Source organism: Sceloporus occidentalis, unplaced genomic scaffold (assembly GCF_023333645.1).
Source record: "Sceloporus occidentalis isolate IW3139 unplaced genomic scaffold, rSceOcc1.0.p SCAF_7, whole genome shotgun sequence".
Taxonomy (NCBI): domain Eukaryota; kingdom Metazoa; phylum Chordata; class Lepidosauria; order Squamata; family Phrynosomatidae; genus Sceloporus; species Sceloporus occidentalis.
The window spans coordinates 84,463,000-84,480,259 of NW_028316987.1; the positions used below are offsets into that span (position 1 = coordinate 84,463,000).

General features: G+C 42.0%; 1 protein-coding gene across 4 annotated transcripts in view; it reads left to right on the forward strand.

Moving 5' to 3' along the window:
* The first annotated feature begins 6,492 nt into the window (after positions 1-6,492).
* DIP2C (DIP2 acetate--CoA ligase C (putative)) overlaps positions 6,493-17,260 on the forward strand; it is a 330,762-nt gene continuing 319,994 nt past the window's right edge. For all 4 annotated transcript variants that reach the window (XM_089533524.1, XM_089533526.1, XM_089533527.1 and 1 more), the window contains exon 1: positions 6,493-7,817. In XM_089533524.1, coding sequence (XP_089389650.1) covers positions 7,733-7,817 — 85 coding nt within the window. In that variant the 5' untranslated portion in view covers positions 6,493-7,732. The remainder of the gene's footprint in view (positions 7,818-17,260) is intronic.

A 17,260-nucleotide genomic window follows, 5' to 3' on the forward strand; every position in this document is an offset into this window, starting at 1 on the left:
TCTTTTTTTTTTACTCTTTTAAAAAAATTATTAATAATTTATTTATTTATTTACATAGTGCATAGTAAGAGCCAGCATGGCATAGTGGTTTGAGTGTTGACTCTGGAGACCAGGTACGAATCATGGCTTGCCCATGTAAATGCACTGGGTGACCTTGGGCAAGTCACACTCTCTCAGCCTCAGAGGATGGCAATGGCAACCTGCCTCTGAACAAACCTTGCCCAGAAAAGCCCTTGATAGGTTCATTTCAGGGTCACCATAATTTGGAAGTGACTTGAAGGCACACAAGAACAACAACAAAGTACATAATACAAATTATATGATCCATCATTCATATATATATATATATATATATATATATCCCTTTTCCCCTCCCACAAATGGCCACACTGCGGGAATATGTTCCAGGTAAATTAACAATCATTCTCAGAGAATATATTATTAATATATAATTATTATTATTATTATTATCATATATAATAATGATCATTAATTATTTTTAAACCTCGTCATACCCCATAAATTTGGCTTTCTATGTGAAGAAGAAGAAGAAGAAGAAGAAGAAGAAGAAGAAGAAGAAGAAGAATCATCATCATCATAAACGTGTCATATGAATGGGCCCTGTAAGTGGTTCAGTGGTAACATTTTGCTGTCCAAATGCTTGCTGTGACAATCACCATGCCATGCTCCCAAAGAGAGTCCAGAAAGTGAATTTCTTTTCCTAAGATCAGGGAAAGATGTTTTCTTTTGAAGTAAAAAAATCAGTTCTAGGAGTTTCCAATACACCAGAAACAGATTTTGGTAAATGGTCTTAACTGCAGATTCAATACCAAGCCACCTGCAAAATAATTGCCTTACAACAGGAATAGATCAGAACAATATATTGTTGCTGCAAGGGAGGGGACCATTGTTTCCTCCTGTTTATAATGAGGGATTGCAGTGAAACTCAGAGGGAGCAGAGAGACTCCAACATGTGCAGGAGGAGGTGATGTCATTGTTGTTACTACTAATCTTCTAATTCTTCCTTCTTCTTGGCTTTACTTCGTGAATGAAGATTCAGGAAGAACTCATCCATGCTTTCTACAAGCGTGTTGATGACGTTGGATGTATCCTTCGAGCTTGTGCAATGGATTTTTCTGGTGGAGCGCAGCATGCACCGAACTGGCCTCACCCTTTAAACCAGAGGTTCGACTGCTGAGGCCTTGACAAGCATGGACAGTGGCAGCAAGGTCCTCGGGTCGTAGGTTTGATTAGAGTTTCCTTCTCTTAGATAGTTGACCTTACAGGGTTAGATGAGCACCATCTGCCCGGGTTTGGCATTAGAGTTTTCCTTCTCCTAGGATGGTTGCCATAAGGCTAGAGAGCCCATCCTGCCCTTTGGCGCTCTTGTTCGGACCCTTCAGTTGTGACCTGTCTGGCATGGAAGGCCCTGCTGGTGACTATTATACCACCGCCACCATAGCTCACAACTTCATTAGGGTATGCAAGCCTCTCCCCCACACAGTCAGAACATAGCTGGAGGGGGATAGGAGGCCGGAAGATGACAGTTAAGGAGGGAGGAGCCTCTTTCTTCAGGCTAGCCCTGATGGAGATGGGACTAATATAGTAAAAAAAAAAAAAATGGATCTCAACTCTCTAAGTCCTGACTCCAGTATATCCCTCTACCTATGGCCAATAATCAGATAAGGGCACCTATAATACAACAGCCTGAAGATGCATTATAGGACAAATAGCACTTTAGCTATTGTGGAGCTATTGTGTAGAGATGAATGCTGAGGATACCGTGGACAGCCAAAAAGACAAACAAATGGGTCACAGAGCAGATCATGCCAGAAATCTTCCTGGAAGCCAAGATGATTAGACTGTGGCTGTTGTACTTTGGCCACATCATGAGAAGGCAGGGCTCACTGGAAAAGACAATGTTAGAAAAGGTGGAGGGAAGCAGAAGAAGAGGAAGGCTGCATACTAGATGGATGGACTCTATTAAAGAGATCAAGGGTATGAATTTACAGGAACTAAGCAGAGCAGCGGAGGTCAGGGAGTCTTGGATGTGTCTCATCCATGGGGTCGCCATGGGTTGGGATCGACTCAAGGCAGGTAGCAACAACAACAACAAAGCACCTTAGCAGGGCTTATTGCTGGTACACAAAACAGGTGGATCAGAAAAATTGCCAACATTTTAAATTTCCCACAAGGACCCAGAGCATCTAAGTACTGCAGTGCACTGGAGACAACATTGCCAGGTGGCAATGATGGTGAAACACTGTGAACTTGCATCTACGCTACAGAATTAATTAAGTTTGACACCAGATCCACTGCCATGGCTCAATGCTTTGGAATTCTGAGATTTGTAGTTTTGTGAGATATTTAGCCTCTGTCAGAGAGCTCTTGTGCCATAACAAACTACAAATCCTAGAATTCTATAGGATGGAGATGTAGCAATGGTGCCAAACTGCATTAATTCTGCAGTGTGGTAGCAGCCATAGAGTCCTTTTGCACTACTTATAGTGCTTTTATTCCACTGTAACATCCATGGTAACATCCTCTTGAATCCTGGGGTTTGTAGCTTAATAAGACACTGGAGCTCTCGAGCTGAAAATTTGGAATATGCCTCCCTAAACTGCAAACCCTGGAGTTCCATAGGATCATGTAGGGACAGATAAAGTAGAATCAGTGTGCCATAACTTTGTAGTGTGAAGGGCTCAGAGTAAAGCCTGATGTGTGGAAGTGAAAGCAAATTATTAGATATTTATTGTTGTACTTTCACTCCTAGTGAGCAGGAACAGGTTCTTGTGCAATATTTTTCCCCTCCGTCTTAGGTGCCAAAATATCTTTACTGGCTTTGGATTCTGTGCACCTTCATAAAGCATATTTAAACAGTTGTGGGAATGGGACAAAATGTAATTGGGTCTAAAAAGATGCATATCATGTTCCTGGCCCTAAATTTATCACATTTCCACAACTGTATAAATACCTGAGGCCTTAATATCACTTGATACTGCATCTGAGGAAGTAGGTTTATATCCACAAGAGATCATGCTAAAATAAAAACTGATCAGTTTCAAAGGTGTTGCCATACTTTGATTGAAAGCTTTCCGTAAATAATGATAGGTTTTTGATTTCAATTGGTTGGACCTGCCATGTTTTCCCTTTTAGGCAGCTGCTGCTTCTAGATGCTGGAGACAACATTGTACCACACTTAACATTGGGCTTGCTTTGGAGCCTTGAAAAAGACATCAAAACCTCGTTGTAACCACCTTTTGCCCATGAATGTAATAATAGTTTTCAGAGTGGTGTAAAGACTAATTAAGTGTGCAAAGCCCTTTGAAGATAAGGAATGTTAAGAGCGAAGAATCTTTAAATTGTAATCCAGGAATTACGTAAAGGGACATTACTTGCATTTACATTGCATTGTATTGTGTTTGCTCCTTCTGAAGACAGAGAAGGAGATGTATTTCCCAGATATTCTGGATCACATCTAAGCTTATATCTTATCCTATAGGTGCTGGTTGGCTGAATTTCTACAAGCAGAATCTCTTTTTATAGCATCAAACTGTATAGTCATGGTTACAGAAAGAAAAGCAATGATAAATAAATCCAGAATGAACATCAAACAATTAATACTAGGGTGGCCACTTCAGTATCAGTGGGGGAAGAAAACCAGTTCAGATTTGCGTAAAATGTGTATGCACTTGTTCCTCCATATTCGCTAGGGTTAGGGGCACAAGACCCCTATGAATATGGAAAAATCGCAAATAAAAAACACACACCATGTTTTAACCTGAGAGGACACCTCTCTAGGAATCCTTAGGTCCTCCAGTGCAACTGTGGTCAATGTCCAACAGACACTGACCATAGAATTGCATATTTGTACTTTTCACTAGACATTTTGAACTTGATGGGGCTAGAATATAAATGTCTGATGTGGATAAACCTAACCCATTTCATACCACCATGAAAATCCAGTCCAAAACAGGTTTTATTCCCTGCCTCAGGGTGTGTAATAGCTGCTTACAGGTGTGTATCTTTTCTCTTTAGGATCTTGTCTAGTTCTTTCATAGCTGCCTTTTCCATTCCTAGTCTTCTGATTTCTTGGCTGCAGTTGCCTTTCTTATCATTTGATCCAAGGTATTTAAATTAGAATTAAATTTAAAAATCTGTGTCTATGCACACAAATTAGCATATGAAACTTTTATGGAGAGATAACAGCCTGTTTTGTTCTCTTCTTGGTGATGCACGACCTCTTTTTTTTGACAACGTGTAAAGTCAGCATTCTAAGTTAGATTTACATGGCTGAAAATTATACCATGAGCAGCTATTACACACCTGTAGGCAGTGTCCCTGCCTTTCCAATATATTCCCAGGTATTTGTCTGATCCACATGCTACAGACTGGAGTCTTCCTGTGTCTTTCATGTCCCATTTTGCACCTGGTGATATGCCTTTGTGACAGGCAGTACACAGAATGAATAAATGTAGAGCTAAAAGAAAAATGAAGTTATGTTACATGTTTGCCCTGCTTTTAGGTGTTATGGCTACACCATAGTGCAGGGCAGAACATAGACAAGTTCCTTTGTTAAACAATACTTCCCAGAATCCCCCTGCCTGGATGTCCATGGACTGTGTTGGCTGGAGGATTCTGGGAGTTGCAATCTAAAAAAAGAGTAACATTTCCCAGTTCTGCTCTTAATTACAGAGTATCCAGGACACCTGGTGGAGCTCTGGTGCATGGCTCTATAAAAAGAAGAAAGGAGCTGTACACATTAATATTGCCCATGTGTGTCATCTGGTCAAACAGGTTTTGCAGGGTTTTTCTCCAGTTCACAGCTTAGTTCATAGTACTGTGTATATCAGGGTGGAGACAGTACTATAGCTTTGCTTTTTAAACAGATGTTTGAATTAGTTCACAAGAGACTTTGCTTTCCATGGTGTGCATGCCTCTTTTGTTGTGTGCCTTCAAGTGGTTTCTAACTTATGGTGACCCTAAGGTGAAACTATCACAGGGTTTACAAGATGGCTCAGTGAGGAGTCTGTCTTTGCTTTCTTCTGAGGCTGAGAGCCTGTGACTTGCCCAAGGTCACCAAGTGGATTTCCATGGCTGAATGGGCATTCAAACCCTGGCCTTCAGAGCTGTAGTCCAACACTCAAACCACTGCACCACAGTGGCTCACACACATCTTTTATCTTTCATCCCACTGCTACTTTTGATCAGACCTGTTTTTAATTTTTAATAAATTATTTATTTAATTCTTTTTACAATTTGCATCTGTTAATGGTAAACACTGACCTGAGAGTAGTATACACCTCGGGCTGAATGGATAATGCAAGCAATGATAGTTCTGTCGCAGCATGTTCTGCTTTCTGTAAATATAACATTAAAAAAACACACACCGAAAAACCATCTGGCTGGCCTGCAGTAAAGTAGAGATGAGGAAACAGGGATAGGCCACTCAATGCTCATAAAATAATACGTTTTATTTATTTATTATAGGTTTATGCATGTGAGGGCTGAGAAATAGTGCACAACTGTTTATCCTGGCTTTACAGTGCAAAAGGGAAAAAAAAATTTGACTACGCATGACTAAGAAGCATGAATGTATATTTATACAGAGTGACCAGAGGGCCTTCTTTTCCAGGATATGTCCTCCATTTCAACCTCCTGTCCAGGAGGAATTCCAAAGTGTCCCCCATTTGGAGCATGACGAAGAAGCATGCATTTATCTTTATATGAATGTTTTTTGCTTTTATTTGGCCATGTTCTACATTTTTCTTGAAGGTCCTATGCTTTACAGTGCCTTGTCTTCCTTTCTAGTTATGACATCTGGTCCCCTTGACCATTTCAAGCATGACAAAGAAGCATGTATTCATCTTTATATGAGTGTCCTTTGAGACTTGATCCTACATGTTCCTGAAAGGTCCTACATTTTGTGGGTTCTTATCCTCTTTTGCCCTTAGGACAGCGACTGATCCCTCTGTCCTCTTGGAGCATGACAAAGAAGCATGTATTGATCTACATTTTTTCCTGGAAGGTCCTACATTTTGTGTTGCCTTGTCCTTTTTTGTGCTTTGGACATCTGGTCCCCCTGTTCATTTCAAGTATGATTAAGAAACATGTATTGATATTAATTTTCATGTTTTGAGTTTTGATTTGGACAAGTCCTCCATTTCTTTCTGGAACCTCCTCCATTTTGGGGTACCTTGCCCTCCTTTGCCCTTGGGACATCCCCTGCTCACTTGGTCTATTTGGAGCATGATGAAGAAGCATGCATTGCTCTTTGGTCAGGTCCTCCATTTCTTTCCAGGGAGGTGCTCCATTTTGGGGATCCCTTGACCTCCTTTGCCCTTAGGGCCTCTGCTTAGGACCACCCCAATCCCCAGCAGCAGCAGCAGCCAAAGCCAAAGCCAGAGCAGCTTCCCTCTCGGGCGCGCGCGCTGCAGCCAGGGAGGGCTGGGCGGGAGCGCGCGCCAGAGGCAGCAGCCAGAGAGACTCGGGTGTGAGTCAGTCCAGTCGGGGGTTGTTCCCCCCTTCCTTTGCCTTCCTTCCCCTCCCCTTTTTCTTTCTTTCTTTCTTTCTTTTTTTTGGATTGTGCATTGGGCCCATGCGAAAGGCTTGCCAGGAGAAAAAGGAGGAGGGAGAAGGAGAAGAAGAAGGAGACAGAGAAAGAGGAGGAGGAAGAGAAGAAGGAGAAAGAGAAGGAAGAGAAAGAGAGGGGGAAGCAATAACAGCAGCAGCAGCAGCAGCAGCAGCAGCAGCCATCCTCTTCCCAGCCGCCACCAGAATTATTACGATTATGGCAGGGCTGCATTGAAAACGAGGAAGAGAAGAAGGAGAAAGAGGAGGAATAACAGCAGGAGCAGCCAGAGCAGCAGCCATCCTCCTTAGTATTATTATTATTACGATTATTATTATACAGGAGGAAGAGGAAGAAGAGGAAGAGAAGGAGGAGAGAAGATAGCAATAGCAGCAGCAGCAGCAGCCCTCCTCCTCCTCACCATCACCACCATTATTATGATGATTCTTATTATGGCAGGGCTGCATTGAAAACAGGAGGAAGGGAAGAAGGAGAAAGAGGAGGAGGAGGAGGAGGAGGAGGAGAGAAGATAGCAGCAGCAGCAGCAGCAGCAGCCCTCCTCCTCAGCCCCAGCCCCTCTCTCCTTATTATGGCAGGGCTGCATTGAAAGGAGAAGGAGAGGCAAAATCCCAGCAGGGGCAGCCACCCTCCTCAGCATCCCCACTATTCTGCTTCTTCTGCTTCTTATGGCGAGGCTGCCTTGAAAACCCGAAGGAGAGAAGGGAGAAGAGGAGGAGGAGGAGGCGAGAGCCAAGCAGGAGCAGCCACCCTCCTCCCTGACGATGATGGCGGGGCTGCCTTGAGAAAGAGGAGCTGCAAACCAGGGAGGAGGAGAAGGAAGGAAGGAAGGAAAGAGAAAGAGAGAGGGACATTTGCTTGCCATCCTTTCCCTCTTGGACCTTGTGGGGCTGCTCTTCCTCTGAGCCAAAGGAGGAGGAGGAGGAGGAGGAGACCCTACTCTCCGGGTCTCTCTCTCTCTCTCTCTCCATCCCTGGCTGGAGCCTCCTCTTGCTGCTGCTGCTGCTGCTGCTTCTTCCTCCTCCTTTTGGCGAACAAAGAGCGCGAGAGAGAGCCCCGGAGGAGGAGGAGGCGGCGGAGGACTAGGCAGCCCAAGGCCGGCCCGGAGAGAGGGAGAGGGAGAGGGAGAGAGGCAGGGCGAGCATGGCGGACCGGAGCCTGGAGAGCCTCTCGCTGCCGCTGGAGGTGAGGGCCCGCCTGGCCGAGCTGGAGCTGGAGCTCTCCGAAGGTAAGGCTAGAAGCAGGGCCTCCCTGGGCGCCCCTGCAGGGAAGGAGGGAAGGAAGCAGGGCTGAGGGAGAAGGGAGGGCTGCCTTGTCCCCTCTGCAGGGGCCCTCCCTTGGCCTGGGCATGGGCCACTGGTTTCCAGCCTCTCTCTTTGCGCAGGGTCCCGGGGGGGCTTCTCTCTCTCTCAGTCTCTCTCTCTCAGCCTGCCTTCCCTTTGCCTAGGGAGGGGGGCTGGGGCCCTTCTTTCGTGGGGCGTCAGATTTTCCCAGAGAGTGTGTGTGAGGGAGAGGGAGGGGAGGGAGGCAAAAGCGGTGTGTGCCTCCTCCATGTGTGTGCAGAACATCTCACCATCCCTTCGCCTTGCATGGGGACGGGGGATGTGGCAGTGGTTTCCTAGGGGGTGTCGGAACCACACACCATCTTACTTCATTGATAGGGATGTGGCGTTCTTTCATGGGGGTGTCAGATTTTGTCTGTGTGTGAGACAGAGAAGGAGACATAATGGTTTGTGTGTGTGTGTCTAACCTCTCACCACCCCCTCCCTGCCACCCCCTTCCTTGGCATGTGGCCCTTATTTCCTAGGGGGTGTCAGAACCACACACCATCCCATCTCATTGTATAGGGATGTGGCATGTGGCAGTTGTTTCATGGGGGTGTCAGATTTTCTCTGTGTATGTATGTGGGAATAATCTCTCCCTCTCTCTTCCCTTTGCATGGGGATGTGGGTTGTAGCCATTATTTCCTGAGGAGAGTCAGAGCCACACTCCATCCTGTCTCCTTTAGAGGGATGGGGCAGTTGTTTCATGGGGATGCCAGGTTCTCCGTGTGTGTGTGTGTGTGAGAGAGAGAGTAACCTCTTGCCATCCTTTCCCTTTTCATGAAGATGTGGCATGTGGCAATTGTTTCCTAGTGGTATCAGATTCTCCTGGTGTGTGTGTGTGTGTGTTAGAGAGAAAGCCAAAGCTGTGTGTGTGTAACCTCTCACCACCCCCTCCCTGCCATCCCTTCCCTTTGCATGGGGATGTGGCATGTGGTAGTTCCCCACCACCACTATGTGTGTGTGTGTGTCTGTGTGTCAGATTCTTCCAGGATGTATGTGTGTGTGTGTAAGTAACCTCTCACCATTCCTTCTCTTTCCATGAAGATGTGGCATGTGGCAATTGTTTCCTAAGGGTGTTAGATTCTCCGTGTGTGTGTGTGCGTGTGCGTGTGCGTGTGTGTGTGTGTGTGTGTGAGAGAGAGAGAGAGAGACAACCAAAACTGGTGTGTGTGTGTGTAAAACCTCTCAACATCCCCACCCTACCATCCCTTCCCTTGGCATGGGGATGTGGCATGTGGCAATTGTTTCCTGGGGGTGTCACATTCTCCCAGTGTGTGTATATGTGAGAGAGAAAGAGAGACACATGCACACAGCTAAAAATAATGGTGTGTGTGTGTGTGAATTCCTGGTGGAGATGCCTCCCCCTTTTTACCTCCTTCCCTCTATCTCCCTCTTTCTCCTTGGAGACCTCTGCCCAGAAAATGGTGTATGTGTGAATGTGTGTGGGAGCAAAACGCTGCATATGATTCCTCCTGGTATTTTTTTTTAAGTTTCTGAGGGAAGTGCTTATTATGAATGTCATTTGGCAGAAGAGGAGGAGGAGGAGGAGAGTGCACATTGATTCTTGATGGCGCCTGTTGTCTTCTCCTCTCAGTACCTTTTGGCTGTGCAGAAATGTATAGGATGTGTTCAGCTGGTGATAAATCTCTGTCTCCTCCTTCTTTTCTTGCTTTGGAGAGGAGAGATAGAAGAAGAAGAAGAAGGGGCCTTTTCGCCCATCCACCCTTTTGGCAGGAGATGGGTTGCTCCAGCCGTTGCACGTTTTATTACTGAGGATGGAAAAATCTTTAGGGCTGGGCTTACAAGGGCTCTCATCCTGCCAAGAAAATACTGTACGGTCTTCCTGAAAGAAATGGAGGAAAACAAAAACACATCGCCCTACTTTAACCCCTACTTTAACCGTATAATTTCACTGCTGTTTGAATGCATCCAGGGACATAGTAACAATGCCCGCGCATGAGGTTTCTGACCTAATCTAGTTTCAGAGCGATAATCAGTGCCCGATTTGTGGTTTTTTATCAGTTGATTTATTTTTGTAAAAAGGGTCATTGAGGTATTTTTTCTTAAATGGCTGACATTTCCTTTTCTCTCTTGAAATGAAAATGGTGCATTTACTCTTTGGTCCATTCTGATGCTCTAGGAAGTTCCTCCTTTACAGAAGGCATGGTGCCATTTTCCTAGGATTGTTCTCTGAACTCCCCTCCTCCATGATAGATAATGCAAAATGAAAAAGGCAAAACCACCCTCTCTAGGTATGGGGTTTTATACAGTATGTGTATTTCAGATGCTTTTCATTTGTTGCTGCCTCTGGACGTATGTGCCCAGATGCCACACACATTTCCAATATGATTTGACGTGTTTCCTTTTCCTATCCGTTTTTTTCCTCTGGCTCTGTTTGGAATATAGTGCCTAAGAAAGGAATGCTGATAATTCTTCGTTTGAATTTTTTTGGGGAAGAAAAGGCTGCGTTTTCTTATCCTTCTGGAAGGTTAACAGTGTAATGTTTGAAAGGCAAATGGCCGAGGAAGAAAATAACCTGATGTGTCCCAAATGAAGGGTTGGAATATTGACAGAATGCATTATCTTTCCTTCCCTTTCTTGCTTTTTTTGTGTTTGTAACGGTTTTATGAGGGCTTCTAGCCAGAAAGCAAAATGCACTCAGTGCCAGTTCCATCAGCAGGGAGGAGCTGGTGTTGACATTGTATTTCTCTCTTAACACTTCAGGGGGAGGAAGGAAGCAAAGGACTGAGCCACTGGGATTACTAGTCTTTCTGTGCATTCCTGTATACACTCTCTTTGTGTGTGTGTGTTTGTTTGTGAATGGGGAGAGGGGTTTGCCGAAGCTGCAGAATTTTCACCTGTAGCAAGGGTTACAGAAATATTGACACATTCAAGATTTCTGCACATTGATTTGGCCTTTTCTAAGGTAACAGGGAGAGGTGAAGATGCTTTTTACAGTATGCTGAGTGTACCACTATATACACAAAAGTGTTTCAGTGTCTGTGTACACACACACGCACACACATCTGAACAGTTTGTAAAAAATTATGTTACCATGCTAACAGTATTTCAGCACACCTATAACCCATCTGGGATCTAGTAAGACAGTTTCCCAAACTAATACAATTTCTGTGTGAAATTCTGTAGCAAAGAACAGATGACCAGCATGTGTACAGCATCCTACTATCTATATTTATGTCAAGGGAGTGGATGAGATTAATAAATCAGACCAGCCAATGGATTGCATTCTTCCCTGAAAGGGTAGTGAATCCCTATGCATTATTATTTAGAAGTGAGTCCAATATTAAAATGGACTTGGTGTTAAATAGATAAACATACTTAAAGGTTACTTAGAAATAAAGAAAGGTATTTATTTCATGTAAGTGATGAGGAATGAATAATTTCTCACTGATTATTTCTAACTGTTTTTGAGTGATTTTATCTAAAATCTCCTTTTATGCAAAGTAGTAATCAGCCCTTAGTAAGTGGGATTATTTTTCAAGAAAATGCTCTTATTGAGATCCATTGGGAAGTTGCCGCTCAGTTACAGTTGTAGAATTATGGTATAATCCTTACCAGGCTGTGAGGCCTGATAAAAAGAGGATAATTTTTAGAATAAAAGTTTACGCAGAAGTAAGCTCTTTGAAGTCTAGTGACTGAGATGAATCTGTACATTTGCCTGGTAGTAAAGTCCATGGATTTACTTCACTTATGGAGCTCTGGTATAAGGTCTTGTGTCCACTTACTGGGTGTGGGTCCACAGGACACAGGGTAGCAAAAGATGTAGCTGTTGATAACTTGATTATTATTTTTTGAAAAGGACCTGAGCACATGTTCAGATGTTCCAGGGACCTTTAAAGTCAGTGGTATTAAATACCTCTGAAATGTAAAGTTAACTACATTTTTAGATTGAGATATAGTAGAGATGTTAGAGTGGACACCATTTGCTGTGTGTCATGTTTGGCAGCCACATAGTTTACATTTCTATGGTTTTTATGTGTGTCTTCTGCTCATTCAAGGGGAAAAACACATTTTATGTGCAAAGGTTCTGATGCTGGGGCTGGGATGTTGAAGTATCATTTGCCAAGCTGGGAGTTGTACTTAAAGGATTTGTAATTCACTGACCTCTAGAAGAGCCAGCATGTGCCCTCCCATTGGCTCTTAATAAAGTTCTTTCTTTAGCAAGATCAAGAATATCCAAAATGATTTAGATGATGTACAAGTGGAAAGAGATGTGATTGCTAGATGGGGTGGTAGACTTTCCAGCTAAAGTAGCTGCCCTATTAAAGGTTATTTCTGAGCTTGCTTGTCTCTTTTAACAGCACTATCCATCCATGACAATATGTCATCTTAACTATATAGATTCTAGTTCATCTATTTTAAGGATAAAAATGGCATCTGTTCTTCTCACTTGACAAAATAGTCTCCATATGTTTAGGCACAGAGGCAACAATTCAAAATAGACATACTTGTAAGTAGACCTCTTCAAATTCAGTGGGGTAAGCATGCATGGGATGGTAATGCAAGGCTCCTGTTTGTGTTGTGAGATATGGAGCATGACCCTATGTGTTTTACTCATAAATATATTCCACTGAGTTCATAGGACTTAACTCCCAAACTGTTGTGCTTGCAGGGTCAAGCATCTAACTGTGCAATGTTTGTGTGGTGTTTACAGTCATAGGCTACTGCAAATAATAAGAAAGGTATAAATATGTCTGAAACAAAGCCATAAAACATGAATAAATGAGCTTCCCAATCCTCACTGAACATGAAAAGCGTAACTATGATCTCTGATTAATGGGGGAAATGCACTAATTACTTTTGATTTGGGGTGTTTTTTAAAAAACTTTGGATTTGGCACTTTTCCAGTTGGTGGGGATAGTCAATGTGACCCTTAAGATTTAAACTTCAAAGCCAATTATCCCTGTACTGCTAGCTATGCTGGCTAGGGGCTGATGGGAATGAAGCCCAATATGTAGAGGGCAACACATCATCCTAGACCAGGAAAATCATTTTTGTAATCTGTTGATATTTTCTTCATGACGTATGTTTGAATTTTTAAAAAGTTGCTGTCACAAATAAGATTGGTTCAAAAATATATACTCATGCTTATCTAAAGGTAATTGTGCCACTATATGATGTATTAACCATATAGTTGATTGAGACACATAATAGGGTGGATTGCTTCTTCTGGAAACAGTCACATCATGTGTAAAACAAGAAATAAAAGGGTTAAACTCCCAGTAGAACTGTCTTCAATGATACATAAATCTATCTTTATACAGCATTATGTTTATGTAAACCTTCCAAACAAGTAGTAGGTACCTGCTGGTAGTTTTCTGCGAAGATTTTGTTAAATGTGGAAAAATAATATTCCATAAATACTTAGTGTTGGATGTTTTGTTTTTGTTTTTTGTTTCAGTTATAGCAAACAATTGAAAAGAGGAGGAGGCTATTTATAATAATAAATTGCTTTAATATCCACAAATTGAGGATTTACAGCTGTGTACTGCCAGGAAGAGGCAAAGTGCAGTTCCATATGTTGTTGGACTCCAACTCCCAGCAGCCATAGCAAATGCTGAGGAAAGCAGGGAGTTTCATTTCGACCACATCTGGAGGGCTGGGCAATCTCCACTCTTTTTCTATAGGTACTGTAGATTGCTACAGATCTGTTGCCAGCTTCCTGATCTCAGGTCTTCATCCCAGAATTTTTTAGATGAATTGGCCATTTCATTGAATAAGTGACAGAACTGGATCATATTCTTATCTAATGGTTGATTTGAGAAAGTGAGAGCCAGTGTAGTCTAGTGGTTTGAGCCTTGGACTAAGATTCTGGGGATCAGTGCCGATTCCCTGCTTGGCCATGGAAACTCACTAGGTGAACTTAGGAGAGTCACATACTCTCCTCCCCAAAAGATCCCACAATGGATCCATTTTAGGGTTGTCATAAATCAGAAATGACATGAAGGCACACAACAAGATGCCACTATGTAGGTCAATTAAATATTGTAATTTTTTAAAAAAAAACACTATAGAGTACTTCTAATGTGACTGTGCTGCTCTCATCCTATATCTCAGACCCATAGAATATTTGGGCAACTGGGCAACTGGATTTCATCCTAGTGATTTTGGAGCAAGCGCATAGTTTACCACAATATATGCCAACATTTTAATGTAGTAAGGACTCTATTAGTGTGAGTGTATGCAAGAGTGAGATTTGCATACAATAATATGTAGTATTACTTTGGTTTTCTATTCAGTAGTATACAGCCTGGTCCACAGTTCATGAAGTGTGTTAAATTAAATGCATTAAAGTATATAGAGTATATAGTATATCAAGAATTTGGGGAGGGATGTGGAGTGCGGCATCTCTGGTTGTGTGGGTTTATATTTGCATACTATGTTGTTCAACCAGCCTCTTCCAAGATTCAAACAGCTACTTTGTAGTTTGGGTGCAGCAACTAGAGATAGTACTGCCTTCTTTGATTGCACTATAGGCACATAAAATGTTACTGATCACTCCTCACTGCCTCTAACCAGGTATTCTGTTGACTCTTTTGCTTGGAAATAGCTGTGGTATCTCTAGTGATCAGTGTAGGTGTTTAGTGCCTTGGAGAATCTAACTAGTAGATTATTTTTATGCTTAAGCGATACCTGTGAGAACCATCCACCTATCCCATCGCTCTCAATAAATGTGAGTGCTGCCACCTGCTCAGAATTAATAATGCATACAAATGCATAATGCAAAAATTAATTTATTCAATTAATGAAGTACAACATACAGCTAAGAATTACTTTTTTAACACATCTAAATCCCAACTGACCCTAACTAACTTATTCTAACTCATATTCTTTCTCATATTCCTAACTGACCAATGGTCACACAAATCCCATTCAAACACTCAGCCAATTGCCAGTCACACCCAGCATTTTATGCTCTTTCTCTCTCCTGACAAATCATTTTACCTTATTACATTCAATATCCATTACAAACATAGCCATACCTTAATTTATCTAATAAACACAACAACATTTTAAAACAAAATTCAGTAACATCACAGGCTGCAGCCACACAGCAGAAATAATGCAGTTTGACACCACTTTAACTGCCAGGGCTTAATGCCATGGAATTATGGGATGTGTAGTTTTGTGAGGTATTTAGCCTTTTCTGTCACAGAGTTCTATGACACAACAAACTACTAATCTCAGTATTCCATAGCACTGAGCCATGACAATTAAAATGGTGTCAAATTGCATTATTTCTGCAGTGCAGATGCAGCCACAGTGTCAGTGTCCTGAACTGCTTAATTGAATTTGAGAAAGAGATAACACCCTAACAATGTTCACTTAATTATTATTGTTGTTGTGTTGTTGTTGTTGTTGTTGTTATATTTACACTTCATTTCCCTCCCAAAATTGGGACTCAAAGTGGCTCATACTTTAAAAGAACAATTAAATTAAAAGCATACAAAAAGTGAGCATTAAAACAGAATTAAACTATTTCTGTATTAAAACACATGACACATTAAAAGAATAAAATCCAATTAAAAATAAAAATGTTTAAAAACAATACAGTTAAAACAGTACAGCACCCCTTAGATTGTTTTTTAAAAAATGCTCAATGTATTATTTATTCAGTCATTTCTGTTATATCTTTTCCTGATGTACTCGGGTTGATCAGGCCTAGCTTCAAATTCCATTTAAACCTTCAAACTCCTTGGCCCATGTTATTTATCCAAGCATATGCCATATCTGTAAAACAGGATCAATACGAACTTTATGTTGTAAGCTTGTTGGAGACGGGTGATTAAAAATAATGATTGTGAAATGTTTTGAAAAATGTTAACAGTAGAAGATAGGAATGATATGTTAATGAGATCGGGAATGCTTTCTTCTCAGCACCCAAGGAATAATCTGAAGGGAAATGAAGATGTTGCCTTGCCTGGAGAGGAAGCTATACATGTCATCCAGAAATATAATCCAAGGGTAGGACAAGGTCTAATGGTTTGACATTACAGGAGAATGGATTTTGATTGAACACTAGAAGGAACTTCTAGACAGTAAAAAGGGTTGGCCATGGAACCAATTACCTGGAGAGGTGCAGTTTTTCCAAAAGAAGCTGGACAGCTATCTGCCTGGGATGCTAGGGATCCTGCAGGAGAAGGTTGGACTTGGTGCCCATGAAGCTCTTTTGTGGTTCTGTTATCTGCATATATATATGTGTCTAAACAAGGTCAATAGGTTTTCAAGTCCTGATGGTTTTCAAGTCCTGATGTTTTTTTTTTTTTAAGAGAGAGGCAGAGAGAGTTTTAAACCAGTTGATAATAGTTATCCTTAAATTCCCCTGAGGATCAAATTTGAGTGATGTGTTCTCTGAGTTTGTTTGTTGTTTGTTGTTGTTGTTTGCCTTCAAGTCGTTTCCATCTTCCTTAATATAAAGCTGGAAACTGAGCTACATCCAAGCAGGGGCCTCCAAAAGCTTATGGGGCAACGTCTCTGTGTCCCCAGTGTGTAAGCCAGCCTAATCTCTTTTAGGAAGGTGAAAATAAAGTGTGCACTCTAAATGACACTTCTCAAGGTAAGTACTGAGGCTTAATTTTATGACACTACTATAAACTTCATTGGAGGTGTTTCCAGTCAGTTCTGAGAACAGGGAAGGTTTGTAGAAATGTTCCTAAAAGTAAAGTGGCAGCAGTGGTGTGTTTGAGGGCAAAAATTACATCGAATTCACATGACATGGAAATTGGACCCATTGATTTTAGTAGATCGTAGTTCTTTGTATTTTCTTAATTTCTGTTTACATAAGTAGAGACCAACCCCGTGAGGCAGTCTTACACAATTGGACAGCCAGATACAGGAATGCCTCCTTAAGAAACATCCATTTGTTTATGGGTGCTTGTGGAGCTGCATAAAATGATGGGTCAATTGCTTAAGGAAAATGTACAGTTTTGGGCTTGATTAAATAGCACAAATGGCCACCCTACGTTTATATTCATAAATTTTATTCTCTCAGTACCAGAACTGCAAGTTTATTTTCAAGATCTACAATGATGAGGCCTGGGAATCCAAAATTAGAGAACTGCGATTGATTCTTATGCATATTTACAGAACCACCTTAGTATAAAGCAGAGTTTAGGAACCTATGTTCCTCCAGTAATATCATTGGGCTCAAATTCCCACCAGAAGTGTGACTACACAAATGTATGAGCTTGACACCACTTTGAACTGCTATGGTCCATTCTGCAGACTCCTGGGATTTGTTGTTTGCTGCAGTATGTAGTCAACTCTGTTAGAGAGCTCTAGTCCTGTACTTCAGTGGACTATGGCTTTCAAGGAGAGAATTCTG